Source organism: Saccostrea echinata, unplaced genomic scaffold (assembly GCF_033153115.1).
Source record: "Saccostrea echinata isolate AGI-Se365-2 ecotype Australia unplaced genomic scaffold, CSIRO_AGI_Sech_v1 ptg000022l, whole genome shotgun sequence".
NCBI lineage: Eukaryota > Metazoa > Mollusca > Bivalvia > Ostreida > Ostreidae > Saccostrea > Saccostrea echinata.
Window position 1 is genome coordinate 9077075 of NW_026889771.1, and position 25426 is coordinate 9102500.

The following is a 25426-nucleotide window of genomic DNA, read 5'->3' on the forward strand; positions in this document are numbered from 1 at the left end:
CTTCATCACCTGCATACGGGGTATATATCTCTCAGTTGATTCGATACGCAAGAACATGCTCTACGTATGTAAAACTTCTAAAACGAGGTAATTTATTGACAAGTTGATGAAACAAGAATATCAGCTGTCTCATTTAAAGTCATCATTTCCTAAGTTCTATGGTCGATACAATGACCTTGTCAGCAAATACAATTTATCATTGAGTCAAATGCAGACTGACGTTTTTCATACTAATTGTTAGGCCATTATTTACACACTGAATTGTCGACGGATTTTTCCGTTATTTCCCGATCATGACAAGGAGCACACGGCGGGTATGACCGGTCGGCAGGGGATGCTCACTCCTCCATGGCACCTGATCCCACCTCTGATGTTTAGAGGTCCGTGTTTGCTCTGCTCCTATTTTGTATTGTTTAATGGACTTTTGAGCTTGAATACTGTTCGCTATCTCCATATATTTCATCCACAAGGTTGCTGTTTAACAGAGTTATGTCCCGTTCACCGCTTGAAAGTTGTAGCGCGGTATGTTTTAAAGAAGGAGGGTGATTCATGAAGTAAATAAAATAAGAGCAATATGCTTGAAAATTGTAATCATTGGAGTGTTTTTATGAAGACATATCATTTGTTTTGTACGGAAATCATAGTAGAAAATACATGACCATATATGGAAGTGCACATGACTTCCATATAAGGAAATGTTGGGACGAAAACTACCCGGATGAAAACGTGGTCTCCTCCATTTTCTTCAGCATCAGGAAAGGAGATAGAGTGGCCTATAAATCTTTTCACCTCATACTTAAAAAATGAGTGACGAAGTTGCTGCCATCGTTATTGATAATGGATCGGGGATGTGTAAAGCTGGATTTGCTGGCGATGATGCCCCAAGAGCCGTGTTTCCGTCCATCGTGGGACGACCCAGGCATCAGGTAATTTACATGCCGAAAAGGAAATCAACATGGCCATAGGTCTGCTAATTTTATAGTTATTCAATACTAATTCTCAATGGAAATTCGTAATATTTGACATATATAGGCCACAGGTGCTTGGGAACGGGACCTCCCCTCCCGTGTTCCGTACCCACAGAGTTTTTTGACTTTTTAAAAATAAAATATTTTTCTATGATACATTCACAAAGTATTACAACTAAAAAATCCAAAGTAAAACCTAAAACTAGCCTTTTATAAAAAAAAAAAAAAAATTCACACTCTCTGATACTTAAAGAGAACAGAGAGAGTGAATTTCGTTTTTTTTTAAAAAAAAAAAAGAAAGTCAAAGAACCCTTGGAGTACGGAACACGGGAGGAGGGGTCCCGTCCCCAAGCACCTGTGATATAGGCCTAAAGAAATTACTGAAATCATGCTTCATGTAGAGTCTGTATTTCAAAAAATGTTCTTATAAAAAATAACGTTAGAGCTCAATATAATTATTCAACTTTTATTCATCTTTGTGCAAGTTAAAGATAAAATAAACCAATGTGAAGATTGGTTGTTTGGTGAAATCTCCTGAAATGTTATTTTATTATGTAATAAAGATTGTTATGTGTATTTTTTTTTATACAGGGAGTGATGGTCGGTATGGGTCAAAAGGACAGTTACGTGGGAGACGAAGCACAGAGCAAAAGAGGCATCCTAACTCTGAGGTATCCCATTGAGCATGGCATCGTCACAAACTGGGACGACATGGAGAAAATCTGGCACCACACCTTCTACAATGAGCTGCGAGTGGCGCCGGAGGAGCACCCAGCCTTACTGACAGAGGCACCATTGAACCCAAAGGCCAATCGCGAGAAAATGACCCAGATCATGTTTGAGACCTTCAACTCTCCGGCCATGTATGTTGGTATCCAGGCTGTCCTGTCTCTATATGCTTCTGGTAGGACCACGGGTATTGTGATGGATTCTGGCGACGGTGTGTCCCATACTGTACCCATCTATGAAGGATACGCTTTGCCTCACGCTATCTTGCGTTTAGATCTAGCAGGAAGAGATCTGACTGGGTACCTCGTAAAGATTTTGACAGAGCGTGGATATTCCTTCACAACAACAGCTGAGCGGGAAATCGTTCGTGACATCAAGGAGAAACTTTGCTACGTCGCCCTGGACTTCGAACAAGAAATGGTTACAGCTGCTTCAACTTCAACATTGGAGAAAAGCTACGAGTTGCCTGATGGACAAGTCATCACAATTGGCAATGAGAGATTCCGTTGCCCGGAGTCTTTCTTCCAGCCTGCATTCCTGGGAATGGAAGCATCCGGTATCCACGAAACAGCCTACAACTCCATCATGAAGTGTGACGTTGACATCAGACGAGACCTTTACGCTAACACCGTTCTCTCTGGAGGGTCCACCATGTTTCCAGGAATGGCCGACCGCATGCAGAAGGAAATGACCGCATTAGCTCCCAGCACCATGAAGATTAAAATTATCGCTCCGCCAGAGAGGAAGTACTCTGTATGGATTGGTGGATCCATTCTTTCTTCTCTTTCCACATTTCAGCAGATGTGGATCAGTAAGCAAGAGTATGATGAAAGCGGCCCAAGTGTAGTCCACAGAAAATGCTTCTGAACCTCTGTACGTTTCTTGTGTCAGGTGTGCAGCTTGTTTTATTGTGATTTTACCCAATACCAACTTTGCACTGTGTATGTTTAATTATGAGATAACATGTTTGCAAACTAATTATTGTACTAGTATATATTATGTATCCAAACGACAATAAAAATTTCACATCGATAGTACTTTACATTCGTTTTGTGTTGTCCATAATCAAAAATAATACTGTACGTGATAGTCAAATATAAATTCCTTTATCTGAGATATACTCGATCTATATGCACTTAGAGTGATCTGTCTTTGATTTAACACTGAATAAATTGAAATATATGGTGTAATAAACAGTTTAAACAGGCCCGTAGGAAGCAATTTCACTTTGAGGGGGCACAACCATACATTTTCAGTTGGGGGGGGGGGGGGGAGGGGGGCACTATGAACTAACAAAATTCCTTGACAAGCAAAAAAAAAAAGGGGGGGGTCATCAGACATTATTATTGAGGGGGCACAAGCATATAGCAGCTATGTTTTCTATAGTATTCTATATATCGGCAAAATTATTGGGGGGGGGGGGGCGCACGCCCCCTCCCCCCCCGGTTCCTACGGCCGTGTTAATTAAAGAATTCTTAACACCATATTCGACTTATTTAAAGACGAAGACTTTATCAGCTGATTATTTGAATGTGTTTTCCAATTGTAGGCAACAGTGATTTCTGTTCATCGATACTTTTTTACAGAATGGCTTGTACCCATGCTGGAACTCGATATTTTCATCTTACCGTGTAAAAGGACACATGTTGGGTTTCGGTTATGTACTATCGTAGGCATGATAGAGGGTTTCAACTCCGAAGCGGAATTTAGTTGTCGTATGAGGCAACAATGATCATAAAAAAAAATCTTTGCTTATATAAAAACAATATGCGTACCGATTGTAAAAATGTTTTAAGGTCCACGTGCAAACAGTTCTGCTGAAACAGAAATTTGTGCTCATCTAACACTAAAAAGACGTGCAAAATACACGTAGGTACCGAATAAAACTTTCATTTACATGTGTTCAGTAACCTCTTTTTCATGATCAATGGACGTGGAATCCATATTCTTTAAAGGAAAATCAAGTTAATGTTGAAATACCCTCAAGTAAACCCCCTGAAACCCAAAATAAACCAGAATTTGGTCACGAAAGTTCAAACTCCTTATAGAAAATAATATTGTGAAAAGAAAAAAATGCCTACACATATAGTCATTCCTATATAATTCCTATATAATAACATAGTCAGTCCTATTTACTCTCCTGTATACATAAGCTCTTTAATAGTTGTTTCACATATGGTATTTATCCTCAAACTTGGAGTAACGGGTACATAAGTCCAATTTTTAAGTCTGGGGATCCAAACAACCCTGCAAATTATAGGGGTATTACAATTACCAGCACACTTGGCAAGTTATTCAACAGCATTCTGAACTCTAGATTAGATAAATTTCTTGAAGAACACAATCTAATTCACCAATCTCAAATGGGTTTTACCAAAGATGCAAGAACATCTGATCATCTATTTGTGCTAAGGTGTTTAATTGATAAATACTGTAGCTTAAAAGAAGGAAGACTATATGCTTGTTTTATTGACTTTCATAAAGCTTTTGACAGCGTTATCCACACAGGATTAAAGCTCAAATTACTTCACATGAATGTTGGATCTAAATTTTATATTATAAGTAATATATATAAGAATAGTCAGGCATGTGTGAAAATTGGAAGGTTCTTCTCGGATCCATTTCCAATAGCTATAGGTGTCCGTCAAGGGGATAACTTGAGCCCTTCTTTATTTAAAATATTTATAAATGATTTTCCATCATATTTAGATTCATGTATTGATGAAGTATCACTTCAGACAAAAACTGTTAACTGTTTAATGTATGCAGATGACATTGTTATTTTATCATCATCAGCTAAAGGTATACAAGCAAGACTTTCTAAACTTGAAAAGTATTGCTCTGATTGGTGTTTAAAGGTAAACATTCAAAAAACTAAAGTCATGATCTTTGATAAAGCTGGTCGTAATTTCACGCAAAAACTAATGTTTCAAAATAATAGACTGTGTATCTAGGTACAAATATCTTGGAGTTCACCTAACTGCATCTGGAAGTTTTCATGTAGCAAGATCAGAGCTTTATAAAAAGGCGTTAAAAGCATATTATAAATTGAGAAATGATTTTATTAATTTGAATCCTGGGATTAAAACGAGTATACATGTATTTGACTCTACTATTAAACCAATTCTTTAGTATAATGCAGAGGTGTGGGGTGCAAGTAATATCAATACTAAAAGATTCCTAAAATGCCAAAAGTTAGAAGTTGAAGACTGTTTCAGAAATCTACTTTGTGAAAGAATACACCTTAAATTCTGTAAATATATTCTTGGTGTTCATAAGAAAAGTACAAATTTTGCAGTATTGTCTGAATTGGGAAGGTTCCCCCTGCATTATGATACTGTCAAATTATTAATCAAAAGTTGGTATAGATTTGAAAATTTGTCCACAGAATTTCCTTTACTTAAAGATGCATATGAATGTAGTAAAAATCTTTTTGTACATGGAAAGAACTCATGGTTTGCATTTGTACAGAAATTAAGAAATATACTGAATATCAAAGATGAAGTAATTTGTTATGGGAAGCATAAATTTAAGTCAATCTGTCATAAAACCATATTAGATTATTATGTAAAAAATTGGTATACAAGTCAACAAAGTTATACTGATGGTAAATTAAGCACATATGTAAAACTCAAACAAAATTGGGGTTGTGAGAATCATTTATCAGTAGTTAAAAATTTTCATCACAGAAAATCTCTATGTAAATTAAGAATTTCTTGTCACAGATTGCAAATTGAAGTGGGAAGATTTACCAACATCCCTCGAGAAGATCGATTATGCAATAGATGTAACTTTAACAGTGTAGATGATGAAACTCATTTTCTAATAACATGTAAAAAATATGATCATCAAAGAAAAGAAATTTTTCAATCAATTAAAAGTAAATTTCCAAATTTCTCGGCATTAGATGATGAACAAAAACTTTTTTGGTTACTCAATACTGAAGACAAAGAAACTCTTAATTCTGTGGGCAAATTCATAAATGATATGTTGTAGTAGCCATACAGTTTTATATATAATATTCCCTTTAACTGAAATAGTACAATATTATTGTTGAAATGAGCAATGTCATTTACAAATTGTTATACTATCCATTGGCATATCTTTTCTTTATTATTGTAATAATTTCATACTTGTCTGTTATGGGCTCTAAATTAGAAAATAAATGTTCTGTTCTGTTCTATAGTGAATTTTGCACAAGTCTTTAACCATCATCCATAAAATATGGTTAGATGTCCAGTTTGTGAAAATTCACAGCACAGGGCTGGAAATATAGTATGCTTGATCACTATATATCCTTTTTATTCTACCGGTATAGTGGTCAGTAACATGACTAACCCTGTGGGTTATAAATGCTACGCTAGTTGGAAAAAATGCACAACTTTTTCATTCTTTTTACATTACATATATTTAGGGGTCAATACTATTGATACCCCCCCCCCCCCCCCCCCCCCCGGGAACCCTTAGTTGTAGGTCATACTCTTGACTGGCCGCTGAAGGGATGGGAGAGAATTGAATATATTTGAAATGACACAATACAGAGTGCCTGCAAATTAAAATGACTTAACTGCAGTCTCGTTTTTCTAAACTTTTCTTAAAATGCCTATCATAGTTCTGTTATGTAAAATGTTGGCTCCCCTCATTGGGTCTCAGTCACGGCTGCTTTAGCCTATACATGGTACAAATAATCTAAAAGAATATTTAATCCAATCACCATAAGGTTTTCATTTAAACAGCTGATTAAATATCATTCATTAATCAAGCCCTGTTGTTCTCAACAAATCTCTATTATAGATTCCAAAACACCAGCTTCAGTTGCAGTACTGATGATGATTTGATTTTTTTGTAATTCATCATTTGATGTTGGAAGTACATTAGTGGAGGGTCTGGATGAGGATTCTTGTACATTAATTTTACAAATTACCTCATCATTTTTTTTTAAAAAGTAGATCACTATTACACGTAACATGACTCTGTGTATGGTTTTCTCCAAATGAACTACACAACTATAAAACAGAAATTCAAATGTAAGCCATGCTTTATTGAGATAAACACTGGACAGATCAAAGTATGATGTACAAAACCAGCATAAATTGGAATAAATACTACAGAGTCTAAACGTAACCGATAAGGAATAGGAAAATACCCAGAAAAGTGTCCAAATAAAATAGATAGCGGAACAAAAACTACTAAACATAATAAACAAAGCATGTATACAGGCAGCACTTGGTGATCATAAAAATATATACACATAAAACTCGCCATCATAACAAACAGCGAGTGATAATTCTTACTATCAGTGTCAGTTTCTTGACAATTATATATAAATCAGATAATAATATGGCGCTATCCAAATTCTCAAGATGACTTCTGATTGGCTGACAGTGGTAAAAGATCGACAATCTGATTGGTTTTTACTCCTCCACCACGATTTCTTCAACTTTCAGTAAGAACTCAACGATTTCCTCGTCATTCTCCTCATCCTCCAGCGTGTCTGTGTCCACCCCTGTCATACAGATCCTCAATTATTTACCACACTTTAACATTTATTTTTTTTGTTTTTTTGTTTTTTTGTTTTTTTTTACATTTACTTCTCACATTTAATGCTTGCTTTTTTCTACCAAAATAATTTACATCAAGCTTCTATCATACCTGTATTGAAATATTTGAAATTTCACTGTTGGTCAAAAAAAATATTTTGAATTTCAATCTAACTATTTAAATTAATTTTTATTTTTTGGGGGGAGGACTAAGATCACTAGGCCTATCCCTAACCTCCTCTAAGCTCCAGTCTCCTGTATTTCATCCTCTCCCATTCCGCCACTGCTTGCTCTCGGAAATGTTTATATTCGTTCATCAATTCACTTCTCTTCTCAAGAATTTCCTGCATAATATTTTAACACATTAAAAGTAATAATGAAACGTTTTTTACAGTAATACTTAATAATGAATGGATGACTTGCATGGAAACAATCGAGAAAAACTTAATGGAAGAAGCAGGAACTTACAGTAGAAACATTGGACTGCCTTAGCCTGTCCATGACTTCAAACTGCTCGGTGTATTTCTTCATATTCTTTTTAATGGCCTTAAAAGAAAAACAATTGTGTGAGTATCAAAGTTAAAGCTTACTGGAATCTGTTCCATAGACAAGCTATCAGTTATAACTTACTCGGATCTGTTCGACAGACAGCAGGCTGGGAGGGCGTGGTCGCCAGAGTAACTGACAGAACCTCTCTAGCTGGATCTTCTGCAGAAGACGCCCTTGGAAAGACCAGATCCAGTAGGCATTGTCCACCTGAACAGAGAGAGAAATTTAGTTTAAAAAGAAATTAATTTATTAGACAGGACTTCCCAACACATCATTTTCATCACGAAATGTACATCCTTCCTCCTTCTCTGATATTAGGCTGATAAACTTACTTTGTGTCCCCACCAGCTGACGGCAGACACCACATATCTCCCAGTTGGATCCCACTCCACATCAGTCGCCATAAAATGCTCTGTCTGAGCCATCACAGTTACATCAGATGCATCCACAAACTCCAATACGCCATTCATACTACAAACAAAATGATGGGGCATTAGAATCTCAATCTTCTTTGGACCATTCTAGTTACTTAAGTTGCTTCAGTGGTAGGTTTTTCTCTTTACATTTTAAATTAAATCTTTCCAAACTTACTTGCGCAATCCTGCTAGAACAATAAATTGACCCGTTGGACTCCAGAACAAGTGGTTTGCTTGCCTTCTTTCCAGAGTTTCTGCAAAAAAATATATGTAAATAACAAACTAAGTCATTTTTACGTAAGTAAGATTAATACGTTTAGCCACATACATTTTATTTCTTGATTTTCACAATGTCCTATAAAGTGATAAAAAGCTGCATAGATTAAGGGTGATGACGAGAAGGTAGGATTTTAAAATTCATAGAAAGTTAAAAATTTCTTAATATTTTAGTGAATTAATATCAGCATCATTTACGATCAAAATAGGTTCAAAAAATGTACACCAATCTGTGCATTCATTTTTTGTTTGTATCAACCATCTTTAATGGGGCATGTAAATGGATTTAAACATAATCAGATCAGAGGTCTTCCACTTACTGATTATTTCTACTTTTCCTGGCCTTATCTGGTAGAAGGAAACAGAAATCCTAGGAGATTCACCATGTATAAATGCAAAACGACTTCCAATAGGTTCCCAAGCAAATGCAATCACATTTTCTATCAAAGAGATGATCAATTTGGGTTTTAATCACACTTTATATCAAATAAAGAGTTCAAAAATAAAAATCACCATGTTTTAACATACTTACCTTTGACTTCCACTTTATCTACTGGAATCTGTTTTTCTCGAATTCTAAACAGCTCAAAATTGTAATACAATCCCTGCAATTATAATTCACACCATGAGAATACAGCATTACTAAATAACGATTAGGAAATTTGTTGACTGTTCACAAAAATTCCTTTTTTGTACTATTGTTAAATTATCTGAACTTCTTCAAAGATACTCACACTGTACTTGAACTGGTCTTTCTCTTCAATCTTCTTGGCCTTGGAGTAACGGTCGACCTTGACACACAGGTAGTCTCCATTCTTCTGCCAATGCATTTTACAGTCGGCAACATTAAAAAGGTTTTTGATACAGAGTTCCTGGCGGCTTGGCATCTGGATCAGCGTTACTCTGGCTGGCACATTCTGCTGCTCGGGAACCCAGTAGGCGATTATATTGTCAGAGGGGGACCAGGTAAAGTCCCTGAAAAAGAGAGGAAATCATCAGGCTTGTCTTGGAAAACATTTAATTTTAGTGAAAATGTAAATATATCCATATTTACTACATATCATGGTTCTCATTATAAATATCTTTTTGATTATGGATGTTTTAGCTTACCTAAGTCCAGTAATTTTCAAACTCTTCTTTTCTAGCAATCCCATTGACTGAAAAAAACGTGGCATACAATTTATTTAAGATTCTAGCTGTATGGTCTGTTTCTGTCAGAATTATCTAGTAAAAATAAACTTACAGGTGTTTCATACACACTGAGAGTATCTGGGGTAATCCTCCCAAAATATGTACCATCATGATTCCACCTGAATGACATTCAACAAAATATTAATATAAAAGTCATCTAATTCATAAATTACATTTTTGATAATCTCTAGAGTAACATTTCTTCACTGTTTTTTTGTTGGTGAAATTAAGACCTCAAGAGTTTCTCAGTAATATATACAGTGTATTTGTAAATCTTTAGCAAATGAATGACTGATAAGCTGCATAGACAAGTACTGACTTGAGTATTGGCCAGGTGGACTGTGTCTCGCAATGAAATCCTCTCTTCTTCATTCCTGTCCTAATGTCCCAAATAATGATCTGTTGCTGGTCCTCCTGACTGGACAGAATTGGACTGAAGGTCACCATGTAGCGTTCACATGGGGAGAAGTCAATCAGCTGGACCCCAGGGTGGCTAAACCTCATGATCTGTTCAAACTTCTCCCCTCCCCACAAGGCTATACCCTTAGCATGAAATGTGGCCAGATAGGTACCTTGAGGTGACCAGCGAATATATGTCTCTGTCCATCTCTACAAATTAAGCAAATTTTAAAATGTTCAAAATTCTCCTAATTGATTAGTTTTAAATATTGTACAGGATGATCGATATCTTGTCGTTTTAGTTTCTTATACTGGATCGTTTGTTTCACAAAAACTATGCTAGTAATTTAGGTGTGTATAGATGAGTGAATTAGCATAAAACAAGCACATATTTTCTTTTTTTTCCAAGCTTAATGTCTTTGACAAGTTTAATGTACAAAGTTTAGCAACCAGCTTTAATCAAAATGAAAGACATACTGCTCTTTCTTCAACCAGAACAGGTTCCCTGGTAGTGTTTCTAAATATAGCTGTTCTCTCTCCTCCGTCATAAATAACACTAAACTGATCGAAACAATCGGGATCTTGCAGAAAGTAACGTAAGTTACCCTGTAAATAAATACAAGTGATAAAGTCAAGGTAAAAATGGAAATCACACACTTCCCTTAGACTTTTCATTATATTTTTTATTGAACAAGTCCAATCAAAATAAGCGAGGTTTGATTCAATCAACAATTATTCTGAAATACAGCTCAAACTTTTTTCTGAAATTCAATACAGACTTACAACGTCATGATAAGCTTTGGGCTTTGGTGCCTCCCACTGTTCAGGAATCTTCTCAAACCTGAATGAAGTTAATATATATATATATATATATATATATATATATATATATATATATATATATATATATATATATATATATATATATATATATATATATATATATATATATATATAAGCCAACTGGCACAGTAAAGCAGCAATAACAATGGTTATCAAAAATTATTTCTAGACTGTCATATTTTTTTTTACTTGTCAAAGTCGGAGAAGAGGTTGACTTGTAGTGTATGTTGCTTGTCCAGCTTGTATCCATTGGCCATTTTCACAGCTTCCATGGCATGATGGGGTGATGTGTACTCCAAAAATACAAATCTATAAAACAAATATTTTAAAATGAAAGACATGCAAATGGTGTAAATTATGCTTTCACTTTTCTCTTTCTTGAACTGAAGTAATAGTTTTTTTTTCTTGTTTAGTATTGGGGCTTGTATTAGATAAGTACTCAAAATATTATCTAAGTACTCAAAATAACAATTCCTTACACATTTAAAAAATTCTTTTCATCGGTTATTAACATATTGTTTATCTCTTACCATTTTCTGAAGTGGTCGTATGCAACGGTATGTTACATACTGTTAGTGATTAGCAAATCACTAATTTACAAAACATCCTACATTTGGATAAATCAATTTCAAAAGCAAACAAAACAAACAAAATACCCTTTCGTTTTTTCACCAGCAGATGGAAAGTATTCCCTGTTGATTTTGCCAAATTTTTCAAAGATCCTTCTGATGACATTTTTGAGTTTCTCCTGCCTGTCTGGTCCAACTTGAGGAACATTATCAACCACAATGATGTTGTCAATGCCATCAGATTCTTTAGGTTTGTTCTTCAGTAGGTCTCCAAGCAACTCTGAATATAAAAATACAATTGTAAATATCATTCAAACCTTAGTTATACATAACTATCCAAAAAATCCAAACAAATTAGAAAGACATTTTAGATCATTTCAGATTTTACCAATCATGGCCCATTTTACTTTACATACAAGTTACAATAAAGTTTTACAAATTTAAAGCAACTTTTTAAATAAAAATTAATTGAAGTTTGGTGTACTGATGGGTCCATTCTTTCTTCCTCTCTCTTATTATGTGATGGATAAAAAACACAGTAGAGTACCGAGTAAAACTACAAAAATAACAATGTCAGACAAAAAAGACAGCAAATAAAATTTGGAGGAGCAAGGATAAAAAAAAGCAGAGAGACCACAAAAGAAAGATGCAAGCATGAGAATACCCCCCCCCTTTTTTTGCCCTTGGTCCATACACTTTCTCATTACCCAACTTTGCCTCTTTCATTCCCTAACAAGTTTGACTTGCAATTTCACATTAATGTTTTCTCGTGTTTTTTTTTTTCCTTGTTACTTTCAGTCACTTGCTGAAATTGAGTGAACCTATCTGTACACAAAACTTTAGCTTAATTTGGTTCCAAAAAATTGGAAACAGGTTTCAAATTCCTGTTGTAATATCTTCCAAAAAAAAAAAAATGCGATTTGAGAATTAAGTAAAAGATAATGCAATGTGTTGAAGAACAATCATCGGTGTAACCTTCTTCTGCTCACAATTAAAAGAAATTAATTTTATTACATTTTTAAGAGTTCAGAATTACGGAAATGTACGATCTATTCTTTATAATTATTTTGTGCATGGATAATTTGGCGCTTTCCAGGTGTAAGTTTGGTCATTGTACCTTTGTCACAAAATTATCAGGACATACAATCATTCCTTCCCATTCCACCCTAAAAACTATGTAACACATTTGTATGTACATGTATATATAACTATATATATACATATGTTTTTATTGTTGTTGTTGTAAATAATAATGGTGTTGTTACAATGTAGGTACTGCATTGGGAAAGATGATTATATAAACGTGATCTTCTAAGGAATGCACCTAACACATTTGTTTGTTGATTTAGTTTTCGTCCAAAAAAGAAAAAAAACGAGGGAGAAAATAGCTACAGTGTTTGGACGGTACTTTTTTGTGGTGTATTTTAGCAGTTTAACATATTTTAACTTTTCTAAAAATGTCATTTGGGCTTTCATTTCAGGTATTCCCTATGCACTCTATCCATTCCACGAGACAGAAACACAATACCAAAAATATCGTGTTTAAAGTGGACATCCTTATTGGTTGCTTCACGTCAACAAAAGAGTAGGCCCTATATTCTATGGGTTAATTGGGTTTAGCTTAGAAAAAAACAAGCTCCTGTAAAATTTCTCCTTCTTATTGTATTAACATGTATCCATCAGTTTTCACGCTATTAATCACGTTCAAATGCCTTAATCTGTACAAATGATTTGATCTTTTTTCTCATTACACGTGTTTGCAGACAATACATGGTACAACGGCCCATATTGATAAACAATATGTAGCAAACTCATTTGAACCTTCGTCTGAAATGTCATCAACGTAGCCCTCTGGGTCACTAAAGTCTGGTTCCTCCATCTCGTCGCCGTTTACACTCCCTTGCGACTGGGATTCTGATTTTCTTTGCCTTCTCTGCTCGTGTTCCGAGCCCCTGTCAGCCGCCATCTTGAAATCCTCGTGCACTTTGCCGGTATTAACTAGGCATGCGCGAAAATAATATTACCTCGTACTACAAATTTTCAGGGTTTGTTATCTTTTTTTTGGGGGGGGGGGGGCGGGGGGCGGGGGGTATATATTAACAAAATCCACGTATCTTTAACATGAAACCTTCTACATCCCTCCCTGTAAATACACACATACAAGTGTATGAACATTCTTTCAGAATCAAGTGCATCGCTGTGAAGAAAAGGACAGTGGCCGAAGATATCTTGCCAAGTTTATTAACACTCCTTACCCAGTGGCTAAGGTTTTCCTCTTCCGTTATTATAGGCCTGGCTATAATCACGATAATTATATGTATATGATCTTGACATGTACCTGAACTATGTTGAATCAATATAAAATATATTTATTGCAATGTGACAAAAGACTGAAATGCAGTTCGAAGATATCGACATAAAGACCCTCTACTGATATCCAAGATACAATTTTGGACTTTGTAAAAAGTATATGGTAAAAATATTAAGGATAGATGATAACCCAACCCCCAAATTCATGATAATAACCACTAAAGTGTTGTTTATATATTTAAAGTGAATAAGCTTAACTGCATGCATTTTAAATTTTTATTCAAGGTTTCACAATTATGTCCTATACAGTGATAAAAAGTTGTATAGATTTATAAGGATGATAGAAAGGTAGAACTTTGAACATCATATGGAAAGTTTATAATTTCTTAATATTTTATAAATTTGATATTTGCATCAATTACAACCAAAATAGGTCGAAAAATATATATCAATCTAGGCATTCATTTTTGTTTGTTTGTATCATCTATCCTGAAGTTATTTTCAATGTTTGGTACCTACCATTCTGCCTAGAGGTTCTTGATGTTTTGAACATGTTTTTTTTTAATTAAATGAAATTCATACTATAATTATTGTTAAGGTATTGATTTTTTAATTTAAAAAGAAAATGTTTAAAACACCAAGTACTCGTGATTCTCACCCAGGAAAAATGAGTGTATTAATGAACACAAATCACCGTTGCTTACTTGAATGAGAAAACACTTACAAGTAAAGTACTGAATTACTTTATATTTTGGTCAAATATATTGATATTGATTGATATATTGATATGAATACTTGAATTGATTTCAAACTCTATTATAGATTTTTAATCAAAGGGCAGATCACTCTAACTGGATACAGGCAAGTAGTATCGTTAATAAATAGAAAGGGGAGGGGGAGGCAGAAAAAATAAATTGACAAGATACCTGAAACAAGGACATTTAAGACAGTATTACAATTTTAAGTGATATGTGTTCATTCTTACTTTATTATCTGGGACCATTTCTTGGGGGGGGGGGGGGGGACGGTATACCCTATGTTGAAAATAAAATGGGTCAACTCAGTTTTCACCTGCATACGATGTTGTATTCTTAAAGTCCAAAAAACACTTAACTGAGCACAGAGGTTCTTTAAAAGAAATTACACACCATGATATTCCACATATCTCAATGCGCAGTGATATTTGAGGTATGAAAGGGTGTGTTATTTATGCAATTATAATCAAATTCATTGGAGATGGATTTCACTATCTACTGGAATGCAAAATAATATTCGGAAATTTTATCGGGGGGGGGGGGTTATTATAATATTTTAATACTAATCTAGCTTGCATTTTTAAGAAAACAATGTATATTTTAAACCAAAATTTATTGCGTTGCCTTCTCCCGAATCGTAATAATCCAATCGGCATGCTCTTCCAGCTTGTAATTTGTTAACTTAGGTGCTTCAACCTAATTAAAGTTTGATTACCGGTAGGTACGGAGCGTTGGTGGGTGCGGGGGGAGGTCCCGGCATCATGCACCTGTGTCGGTGAAAGGGGCGCCTGTACGTACCGTTTTGTTATGAAGAAAAATAAGGAGGGATGTCTCTTTTTGTTAATAATATTGACATCCGTTTGGAATGCTAAAGAAAACTGTATGATGATTTTTTTTTAATTTCTCCAAAAGAGAAACTCGTCAGTTTGTACATCAGAGTCTTTATTCAACACTTTGCCTTTTGTCAAACGGCAACATGTTGACTCAGGACTCCTGACGTGAAGGTGCAGTTTGTAGGACCAGCTTTGTTCTTTTCGCTGCAAACTGGAAGAAAAAACTACTAAATTTCATAACCAGCAAGCTTCTGCAAATGTTGAATGTCATTTCTTGAGTACTTGTTTAAGCGTATTAAACTTTTTGAACATAATTATCATAGTGCAACGTCCCTACCCTTGCACTAATATAGAGACGTATTCTAAACTCCATCCGCCTACAGGGGATTTGCACTGGACTAGGACTTCTCCATTTGCATTTTTCAGTTTATTTGCCCCCTTCCCCTAATGTTTTGCTTTCTTTCTTACTTATTTAATTATACCATCAGTTTCTAATGTGGACACTGTTAATAATTATTCGCTCATTATCTGTCCCTTCATAACACTTTATTCTTATCATCTCTTCTCGTCGATCATTAATATTTATAGGTAACTGTCCTCTACCAAATTTAGAATTTGTTCAATTTAAATCTATACATTTTATTTGACAAATGAAATATTTAAGAAAGGACTTAACAGAGAATTCATTTTTGCAAGTCAGTATATGATGGTTCTTGTCACATAGGCACTAGAGACATAGAAAAGTGTGGTTTAATTATTTTTAAAACTTGTTATTGGAACTCCACTCTATGCGACAGCAGAAAACATATAATTTTTGCATTCCGATTGACAATGCATGTACAATAAGGTTTCGAAGTTATATTTAAGAGATGAATTTAATTTTTGAGAATTCATGAGTACATGAACTGCGACGCTTCACGTCGGCATATTTCATGAAGCGCGTTAGCGCTTCATGATAAATATGCAGGCGTGAAGCGTTGTAGTCAATGTACCTCTTGAATTCTCATGTCTTATATTTACATTATTTTTCTGCTGACTTGCCACATATTTTTGTCATTCATAGTTCATTTTTGAAAAAAAAAAGGTTTGTATTATTTTTTTTTTACTTCAGTCACGTCACAATGGAAATATTCTTACTCATCCCACGATAGTTCATAATATTCTTACTCATCCCACGATAGTTCATAAGAACATGAACTTTTTCTAATTTGCAAATAATCTTAAGGAAAAATATTTGGAAATGTAAAAATATTCTATCCGAGGACTCCACAAGAGCTTTTAAAAAAACGTGTTCTTCTTAAAGCTTTAGTACATACTAAAAGGTAGGTGATGTTAGAGGAACTCCATTTCCAAGTATTTATCAAATTCTACCTCAACTAGTCTTGCACGGATGTATCATATTGGGATGTTAATTACCATTAATATTTTCTAAATGAGAGATAAATTTTAAATGTGTTGGTAGTTCGTCCATTCTGATCGAAGCACCATTTGACCTCAAGATCAATAAGATCTTTCGTAAGTATAAGAGAGGCATCATCATATTGCATTACAAATGGTCAAATAGAACTACTTTATCTAATTTCTGACATTGGTTTGCAACCTTTTGACCTCAAAATCGGCGTCTTCTGTAAATCATAGGGAGTGATGATAAATTTCATCCCAATTCTTTAAAGAGAACTTGTTATTATCTGGAAACCATTTTAAAGCATGCATATGTGAATTTCTGACATTGACCTTTGGTCTCAAAACCTATAATAAGGGACTTCTTTCGTCATGGAGTCATGATATTATAAAATTCTAATGTAAAGACTGAATGACTTATGAAAATATCATCGGCGGAAACTAAAATGGCAACACCCTGTTTTAGACAAGTACACGCCAAGTTTTAGAATAAGATCGTAGTATACATATAATGGGATGATTTTATTTTTTTTTTTTTACAGAAAATGTTGATTGATGTTAACCGATATATCAAGATCTTCCAACAATTTGGCAATGGTTATCCACAATGTTGTAAACTTATTCTAAAAACACAGCGATAAAATACCGTATACTATACAAGTTTTTTCCTTCATTTGTATTATACTTATGCAAGTTCAATTGTAAATTAAAGAATTCCACTTTTCGAATCAAGATTAAAGCGTCATGAAAATGTATGGTCTTCTTTAGCAACGATTCTACCTTAAAGTAGCAGTTTTGAAATGTAAATTACAACTGAAAGTTTGGTCAAATTATTAGATCTAAAACTAAATTTAAATGGAGAAAGCAAAGTTCTCAACTGCACAGCATCATTAATCACGCACGTTTTAAAACTGATGTTTCCTTAGAATACTTTATCGAAAGTAACAATTTATCATTCTTTTACAACATGAGTTGTATATAGTGTGTTCAAGACGAAGACTAAATACAAGCGTCTCGCGACACTTTGCATCCCAGGCACTGTAGAATCCAACATCGTAAACTGCAAAACTGCACTCGAAATATTACGGTACATATTTACGGACAAATCAATAATATGAAGTTGGTCTGGGCAATTAAAATTAAATTAACGATTTTTATTTTTTTTTTTTTTGGGGGGGGGGGGATGTTCAAACTTGAACAGAACTGTTAACCTCGAATTTCAACAAAAGCACCAAGAGCTCAAATGTCAAGACGGATAAGTGAACTGTTCATTGATTCCCTGTCTGAGATACAGCAAGAGAACCTTAAAATCTGTTCAAATGGCTTAGTCTACCAAGAAAACGTGCTTAGATACTGATCAGTTGGCGCATTTAGCAAAATATTTCGCAATTCTGTCCCACCTAGTTTAACTGCGTCCTTGAAGTTATATTTATGTAATTTTGTTGCAAAACGAATTTTAAGATGAACGAAATACTATCTTGTTAGCGAACATTTTTCCTTTTCAAAATTAATGCTTACTGTTTTATGCCATTTTTATATTCACATAAACCCTAATAAATTGATTTCCCATAAACACTTCTTTCAAGATTAGAATTATGGGTTAACATCTGGTCAGAAATAGAACCTCATTTCCCTTCTTCCTCTGTACAACACTCCCTAATCCCTATCAATAAATTCAAGCTTTGTAGCTCCGTTTTCATCTTTTTGTGTCATTATTTTTAATGCAACTTGGTGCTTTTGTAGATATTCATGATCATCATAAACTTCAGTCACTCTTTCTTATCAATAGTCAGGCAGTTTATCTACACTATCAGTTTCACAATATTCAGACATATCAAGATGAAGTATATCCGCATATCTTATATTACGATGCTTAGAAATTTAGAAAATAAATAAATGAATATTTTCCTCTTGTGTCTATCTAGAGCATTTTACCAGGAAAAGAAAAACACAAAAGTAAAATTGGATTAATGGGGGATCTACAATTGGGTTCTTACTCTGATGCAATTTTATGTAATCCAATGGCAAATTATGTGCTCTCTCAATATCTTTTTTAAAATGTCAGTGCAATTTTTCTAATATTACATCATTAACATTTGTTCTTCTGACTGCATCATACTAAATCCTGCAATGTCTGAATACTGTTGGTTAAGATGACCTAGAACAAAGTCCTGTTGAATTCAGTTAGCTATTTGCATGAACACATCCATCACCAAAAAATTCTCAAAATGCATCATGATACCATGCAGTATGTCATGCCCTTGTCCAACTCTTTACACTTTCCCCATGCACAGGATAAGGAAAATGTATTGTTAGCTCTCTTTCAATCCCTTGTTTAACTTTTCCCTTGAAATGCTTTTAAAAAATTTAATGGCAAGAACTCCCCTAAAAAAAGCTAAAAATAATTTTAAGACAAAAATGCTTCTACCCGAAAGGAAACATTGTTACCCATTTAAATTTTTAAATTTAAATTTAACATAGACTCTGGATATATGTTTTAAAAACTATTTTTGGTTGAATCAATGCAGCCCCAATTATATATGGTAGCGCACACAGGGGAACTGCTTTGGAAATAATTTGTAGCCAATGAGAGCAGATGAAGCGATATGAAAGAGAGCCAACACTTGAAAAGAGCAGCAATAAATACTGGACAGCAATGACAAAAGGATGGATCAGGAGAAACTCTATTATTATGCATGCTTCAATATTTATAGGAAGTACACTGGACTATAAATAGTATTGTTACTACTGAATGATAATGCCAGAAATCCATGCAATAGCATTAAAGACTGCAGTGAAATACTAGAAACACTTACAAACAGTTTATTGCCTCAAAGAAAGAAAAAAAAAACAAACTCATTCTCACACCTAGGTTAATCTTGACACATAAACTGTTCAAAGTGCAAAGAGGTTATTTTACATATAAGACAAAAATGGACTGTGCACAAAAGAAGCAATTATTCTAAATCATTAATACAATACAACACTGTGTAGATACAGAATATGTTAAGCAAGTAGTGGAAAATCGTCATCCCAGAAGAATCCACTGTGGCTCTGGTCGTGGCCAGACGGTCATCTGCGTCCACTGCCCATTCCTTTGGACAGTTTTTAGGCAAACACGATTTATATATAAAATGGAGAAAGTTCTCTACAAAGTAATTAGCATTATTCACCTCCTAATTCCCAATATACATGAAACATAATGAACAATCTAAATGCTACAGAAAAAAAATCTTGATAAATACAAGAAAAGGGGGATCACATTAGCAATGAAGTGTGTTTCTTTATGTATAGATTACATGTGCAATATCCAAGTGCAAATAATATATATATATATAATAAATATGAACAGTCCTGTCTGTATCCATGCCAACATTGTTTCAGGATTCCGTCTGTCCATAGGAAGTCAACACACTGTTGTCTATAGGCAAGAGATGTTAAAAAATACAATGCATGCCAGAAAATGGGAATCAAACGAGGGAGGTAAGCACACATACACATTCTGTCAATAAATACATGCTTAGATTATTCATCATAAATAATCATCATGCTCAAATTTGAAGAGTTTTTTTTCCCATCATGCCCCAGACATGCCATGGGGAAGCACTAGCATTTAGGTCATATAAGTATGACCAGTACACAGCATAAGATACATATCAAGCTATCAATCTACAAATATTAGAAGATTAATCATCAATCCAACATAATGTACAAGATACACAAGTGACAATGATTAAATATGAAATAAATACAATCGGTAACTTTTCAACTAGCCTACAGGGGGAGAGAGTTAAAACATAGCACCTCAAGATGCATACATTCCAAGACAAAAAAAGGCTGTTTATTCATTATTATTCATAAAGATTTATTGCACCTTGGAGTTGCTGTTATTTTAAAAAAATGATCAACAGTCCACATAATAACAATTTTTTTCCACAGTTTTGACAAATGTTGATTTTCATGTGTTTTGATTATCAATTTTGTACATGACAGTGTAAATCTTCCTTCACGTACAAAAGAATGCGTAGAATCAAGAAATTACTACAACATATGTAAACAAATTTGTAACAAAATATGTTATTTTTTAACAGAAGAAAAAAAAATCTTGACTTCATTATGCCCGGGCTGAGAAACAAAGATACCGTATCTCAGAAAATGATGCACGACATCAAATGATTTCATAAAACACGAAACATCTGAGATTCAATTTTCAATGGGAGGTATTTTGACAGATCAGTTCAAATTCATTAAAAATTCTATAAGTTGATTACTTAAAATTATAATTCTTGCGTGGAAAACAAATTCAGCTAATTTTGTGTCAAAAAAATACAGTAAATATCATTTGGCATAATTCAAATCTGTTATGAGAAAAAAAATTTACAGATCTGCTTCTACTACTGAAATAGACTAAAGACAGGGGAGATGGGCCCAGAAGAATTAAAAAGAACAAAACATGGCAGAATTCAATATCTCGGTCTCACAAAGAGATTCTTACGACAATAAAATATTTTTGTTTTAAAAAATCAAATTTTTCTACCTGCAACAGACATAAGGGCAAGATCATTTTGGCAAGTATTCTGTAACATTGCAATAAAACAATCTGAACAGTATATTATGAAAAGTAACACATGAATAAATGTTAAGAGACTAGCTTGCAGTGGTAAATCACATCCATTACTTGACAACATTCACCCATAGATCATTTTGATCCTAAGTCACACACACACACTTGTACGCTTCATTCATGCTTCCTTAGCACCAATCAACCATGCTCTATGAAGAAGCATACTGGAAGTACATTAAATAGTGTAAACTGAATTTGAAAAATGAAAAAACAATGAGTCGCATCATCTCCTTTTGTTGAACAGCTACCACTCCCAAATACAACAGAAAAAAAAATCCCTCCTGTTCACAAAAAAATCCCTCCTCTTCACAAAACATCAGACCCTCATATCAAATGCTATGCTTCATGTGTTGAAAAAATGTCAACAGTATGCACTGTCCAATATCATCATAATATATTAATAAAAGATAAAGATACATAACATTGCACGAACAATTAGTAAAAGAAGCACCTTGCTGCACCAATGGGAAACAGCGAATCTTGTGGCGTCACAGACCTTCAATTATTTATGAATATATTACTGCCTTTAGCGCCTGTTAAATTTTTTCAATAAAATCCAAATTTCCAAAAAGAGAGTGATAGAGCCAAATCCAATGAAGTTTTACAATTTTTCCGATTTCAAAATTTTCAGCTAAAACAATTGTCAAGATCTGATGAAAAAAAAAAGTTGAATGCTGCTTAATATTTTCAAACAAAAAAAAATACAGAGAGGGTTAATGTTGACTTTTAAAAAAAAGTTATTACTTAAAACTCTATTTTCAATAATATACAATTAATACTGAAAACTTGAATCACAGTGCTGTGACAGACAGTTCAATGTTCTTACAGTGACACAACGACTTGACATCCATGTGTATATAACCTTTTGCCGTGAGGTAAAAAGTGAATCTGACTAGATGTTTGTTCAATATAAAGCTGACCAGATTGAGTATTTTAACAGACTACCTTTCCTAAGATTCTGTGGCATGGCATTCATGAACATATTCTATGAGAGAAAAAAAAAACTTCCAAGCAACTGATGGTATTTGAAAAAATATGAAGTTATAAAACAGAAAATTTTTCTTTCATTTTGATTATTGGACCAAAGAAAATAATCATAATGTGCAGGGATGACTTGAAATAAATAGATGATTGAATGAGATTTATGAAATTTTAAAATTTTTGCATCTTGCCATTGATTGGAAGCTTTTACATGAAACAAGCTGGAATATTGACGTTATGGCAGTATCATGACAGGACCAGTGCTAAGAATCAGTTATCACATCAGAAGAGCACCAATCGCAGCACTGATGATATAATTGCACAATCCTCTCTCCCGTCTCTTTTTCCTGTAATCCATTTTTATTGGATAAGAATGTGTCCAGCACAGCCAGAGAATCTAGGAAGGTGAAGAATAATTGGTCACATGATATTCATATAGCGCCCTGTCACTTGCTGACTGAGTCAATGTATTTATATCTCAGTAGGGTGTAAACCGCTGGTAAGCACCTCTGTACAATGTTGCCTACAAAGATAAAATGACAGTGTCAAACTCATTTATATGACGTCAAAACAATAATGGGCATAACAACACTTCATGTTATAATCACATCAACAGTGCATGTAGTTATGCAGTGTGTTGTCACTAATCGAGTTTGTCTCCCTTTGGGAATAAGTTGTGCTAATGGTAAAATCTTGTAATGCTAGATGAGTTTTCAAATCTTCTCCTCTTTGATGATGAATTATAGCAAATGTTTGAACACACCATAAAATCTGATTTCTAATCAACTTGATCCAAACACATTAACACACTGAACATGAAATCTGCCTCTGTACAACAGCACACTAAAATAGAGGAAAGCTAAAGGAAAGTTGTATACTGACCCCATATCCTGCTACAGGTCCGATACTGTGACCAATTAATGGGTCAGTAGCTGCTGTTGTGTACTCTCGTCCTGCTAGCCTGCAAGGTCAATTATATATTTCATTTATTCTAAAAATGCACAGCTTATAAATATGTATTCATTCTGCATATTTTATTTTCCTTGATTACAAAAATAAAACCATATAAAATTTCAGTCTATAAGTTCTTGTTTTTTCAGTGATATACAGAAATACATTTGTTTACATAAATAAAATTTCAAAAATAAATCTAAAATTAAATATAGCTATTAAATTGTTTTATTTAGTACTAAGCAAAATTTTTGGAAACACTTACTGTAACTGTCCTGCGGCAGCTGCTGCCACATAAGTACCTGGGGATGCCACAGCTGCTGGGATTGCGTAACGTGCACCTGGAGCATAAGCCGCTCCTGGATAGGGCTGGCTTGTCACCAACTGCAGAAATTAGGAATATACAGTTAGACAACATTTACAGGCAAAAGCTTTTAAATTTTTTTCTGACTTTCTGAGAAATGCATCTTTATCATGAATCATTCAAAAGAAGAAGGGGGAGGGGAACCAAACATACAGAAAAATCATTATTTGTAAAAATGAGAGATTAATAAGTTAGCAAATAATTACTATGATGAAACTGAAACTGATACAGATTTACACAGATAATGAAAATATGGCAGATCAAGTATTAATAAAGCCAAGTCTGAAGCAATCATAGAGAGACGGACATGGGAGTGCTCCAGTATTGATCTTTTAAGACGCCAGACACAATCTGCAAACAACATGCAGTCATGATTTGTGATCAAGCTGAGACCATAGATCATAACTCTGCTCAGGTTCTGTCAGATAACGGAGAGAAAAAGCAATTTCATAAACCAGTAGGTCAAGACTTTGCTATCAGAGATGAGTAGGAAGATGATTTCAAGATGCACTGGTGTTTTTGTCAGATTACAATCTCCCTTTCTTGGATGCTCAACTCTTGGAGCCTTGTGATAATAAACAAATGTTAATGGTTGCCATAGTTACCTGGTATCTATCAGCTGCAGCATATGTGGCAAGAAAAGGATCCTGATACACACCACTGTTAAAAGTCAAGGAAATTAATTCAATTTCAAACCATTCTGTCATTAAAATCTAATGTCTTTTTTCTTTTAAAAGAACAATACAAGTGGAAACTGTGATTCAGAAGGCATAATAAAAATGTCATGCTGCTCAATTCACAATACAAATGTACCACAAGTTTACTTCTTCTGATAAGTATCACTAATGCCATTAAAATAAAACAAGACTGGTCTTGAAAAACATGACACATTTTCAGACCATTTTAGATATGGTTACAGAATGGTAAAATTTCTAGAAGATAATACTAAATAAAAGTCAACCCCTGACATGCACAAGATGGGTATGACAACAAATACTGAGCAATTCTTAACACATGAATGAAACAGAGACAGAATATATATACATACGCTAAAGGCAACGCAGTTGCTGCAGTTGCCAGTGGTGCTGTATGTCGGAAAGCTGCGGTGGCTGCTAGTGCGGCGGCATTATAAGCACCGCGAGCAGCCACTGCTGCGGCCCTGCCCCGTGTAAGTGCCACACCTCTTAGAGCTGCCGCTGAAAAAACGCATTCAGGTCGTATAGGGATTACATCCATTAAATGTGAAAAAATCATACATGCAAACATACATGTGCAAAAAAAAAAATATATGTGTTGGAAAGAGAAAATATGTTACACTTCTTTTTTTTTGTTGAATGCAGAGTGATGTAAAAACACCTAGGCAAGAAACCATCTAATAGTAAGACCAGGCAAGTCCACATCAGTACAAACATAATCAAAAATGCTGCACTTTGCAACATATTGTTGACATTCATAGATGCCACAGAGAGGAGAACTCAACTGATTTACTACTGACATCACTGGTTATGTAGATACAGCAGGAAAAAAAAATTTGCAACTCCGACTACACAAGGTATTTTGAGAAACAAAAATGTCACTCAAAGAAAACAAATTTACTGTTTTTGAAAGCAAACATTGATGTATCATTTTATAAAACATTTTTTTTTTTTAAATCGGACACCACTAATGTGAAAGGGTAGAAGGAATTTCTATGCAACAAAATCTTTTTTTATTAGTATATTATGGCA

General features: G+C 34.3%; 4 protein-coding genes across 22 annotated transcripts in view; 2 read left to right on the top strand and 2 right to left on the bottom strand.

Moving 5' to 3' along the window:
- Positions 1-25426, top strand: part of LOC133190361 (uncharacterized) — a 231401-nt gene that overhangs the window by 64182 nt on the left and 141793 nt on the right. The window lies entirely within an intron of this gene.
- On the top strand, positions 727-2739 carry LOC133190356 (actin, cytoplasmic-like). The gene is made up of 2 exons (XM_061325933.1): positions 727-926; positions 1560-2739. Exons 1-2 carry the CDS (start codon positions 804-806, stop codon positions 2562-2564), a joined length of 1128 nt encoding a protein of 375 aa, XP_061181917.1. The 5' UTR covers positions 727-803; the 3' UTR covers positions 2565-2739.
- Positions 6718-13467, bottom strand: LOC133190357 (eukaryotic translation initiation factor 3 subunit B-like). Of its 2 annotated transcripts, XM_061325935.1 has the most exons (18): positions 13302-13467; positions 11568-11760; positions 11101-11220; positions 10852-10909; positions 10546-10674; positions 9989-10278; positions 9722-9788; positions 9589-9635; positions 9213-9453; positions 9011-9083; positions 8799-8918; positions 8378-8456; positions 8119-8257; positions 7868-7993; positions 7706-7783; positions 7473-7581; positions 7167-7203; positions 6718-7136 (listed from the first exon to the last, which is right to left on the bottom strand). In XM_061325935.1, exons 1-18 carry the CDS (start codon positions 13444-13446, stop codon positions 7112-7114), a joined length of 2076 nt encoding a protein of 691 aa, XP_061181919.1. In that variant the 5' UTR covers positions 13447-13467; the 3' UTR covers positions 6718-7111. The 2 variants fall into 2 exon arrangements, with proteins under 2 accessions (XP_061181919.1, XP_061181918.1); XM_061325934.1 differs by having other exon boundaries at positions 6718-7203.
- LOC133190369 (RNA binding protein fox-1 homolog 2-like) overlaps positions 20620-25426 on the bottom strand; it is a 443535-nt gene continuing 438728 nt past the window's right edge. For all 14 annotated transcript variants that reach the window (XM_061325971.1, XM_061325959.1, XM_061325958.1 and 11 more), the window contains 5 exons: positions 24748-24895; positions 24305-24359; positions 23601-23719; positions 23267-23345; positions 20620-22907 (listed from right to left, as the gene is read on the bottom strand). In XM_061325971.1, the coding sequence (XP_061181955.1) occupies positions 22863-22907; positions 23267-23345; positions 23601-23719; positions 24305-24359; positions 24748-24895 (446 nt within the window). In that variant the 3' untranslated portion in view covers positions 20620-22862. The remainder of the gene's footprint in view (positions 22908-23266; positions 23346-23600; positions 23720-24304; positions 24360-24747; positions 24896-25426) is intronic.

Excerpts from the sequence above, each read along its gene's own strand:
- LOC133190356 (XM_061325933.1), top strand. The coding sequence starts at position 804 with ATGAGTGACGAAGTTGCTGCCATCGTTATTGATAATGGATCGGGGATG. Across the intron at positions 927-1,559 it reads TGGGACGACCCAGGCATCAG|GGAGTGATGGTCGGTATGGG; the intron begins GTAATTTACATG and ends TTTTTTATACAG.
- LOC133190357 (XM_061325934.1), bottom strand. The coding sequence starts at position 13,446 with ATGGCGGCTGACAGGGGCTCGGAACACGAGCAGAGAAGGCAAAGAAAA. Across the intron at positions 9,084-9,212 it reads AAGACCAGTTCAAGTACAGT|GGATTGTATTACAATTTTGA; the intron begins GTGAGTATCTTT and ends TTATAATTGCAG. Across the intron at positions 8,258-8,377 it reads GTTCTAGCAGGATTGCGCAA|TATGAATGGCGTATTGGAGT; the intron begins GTAAGTTTGGAA and ends TTTTGTTTGTAG.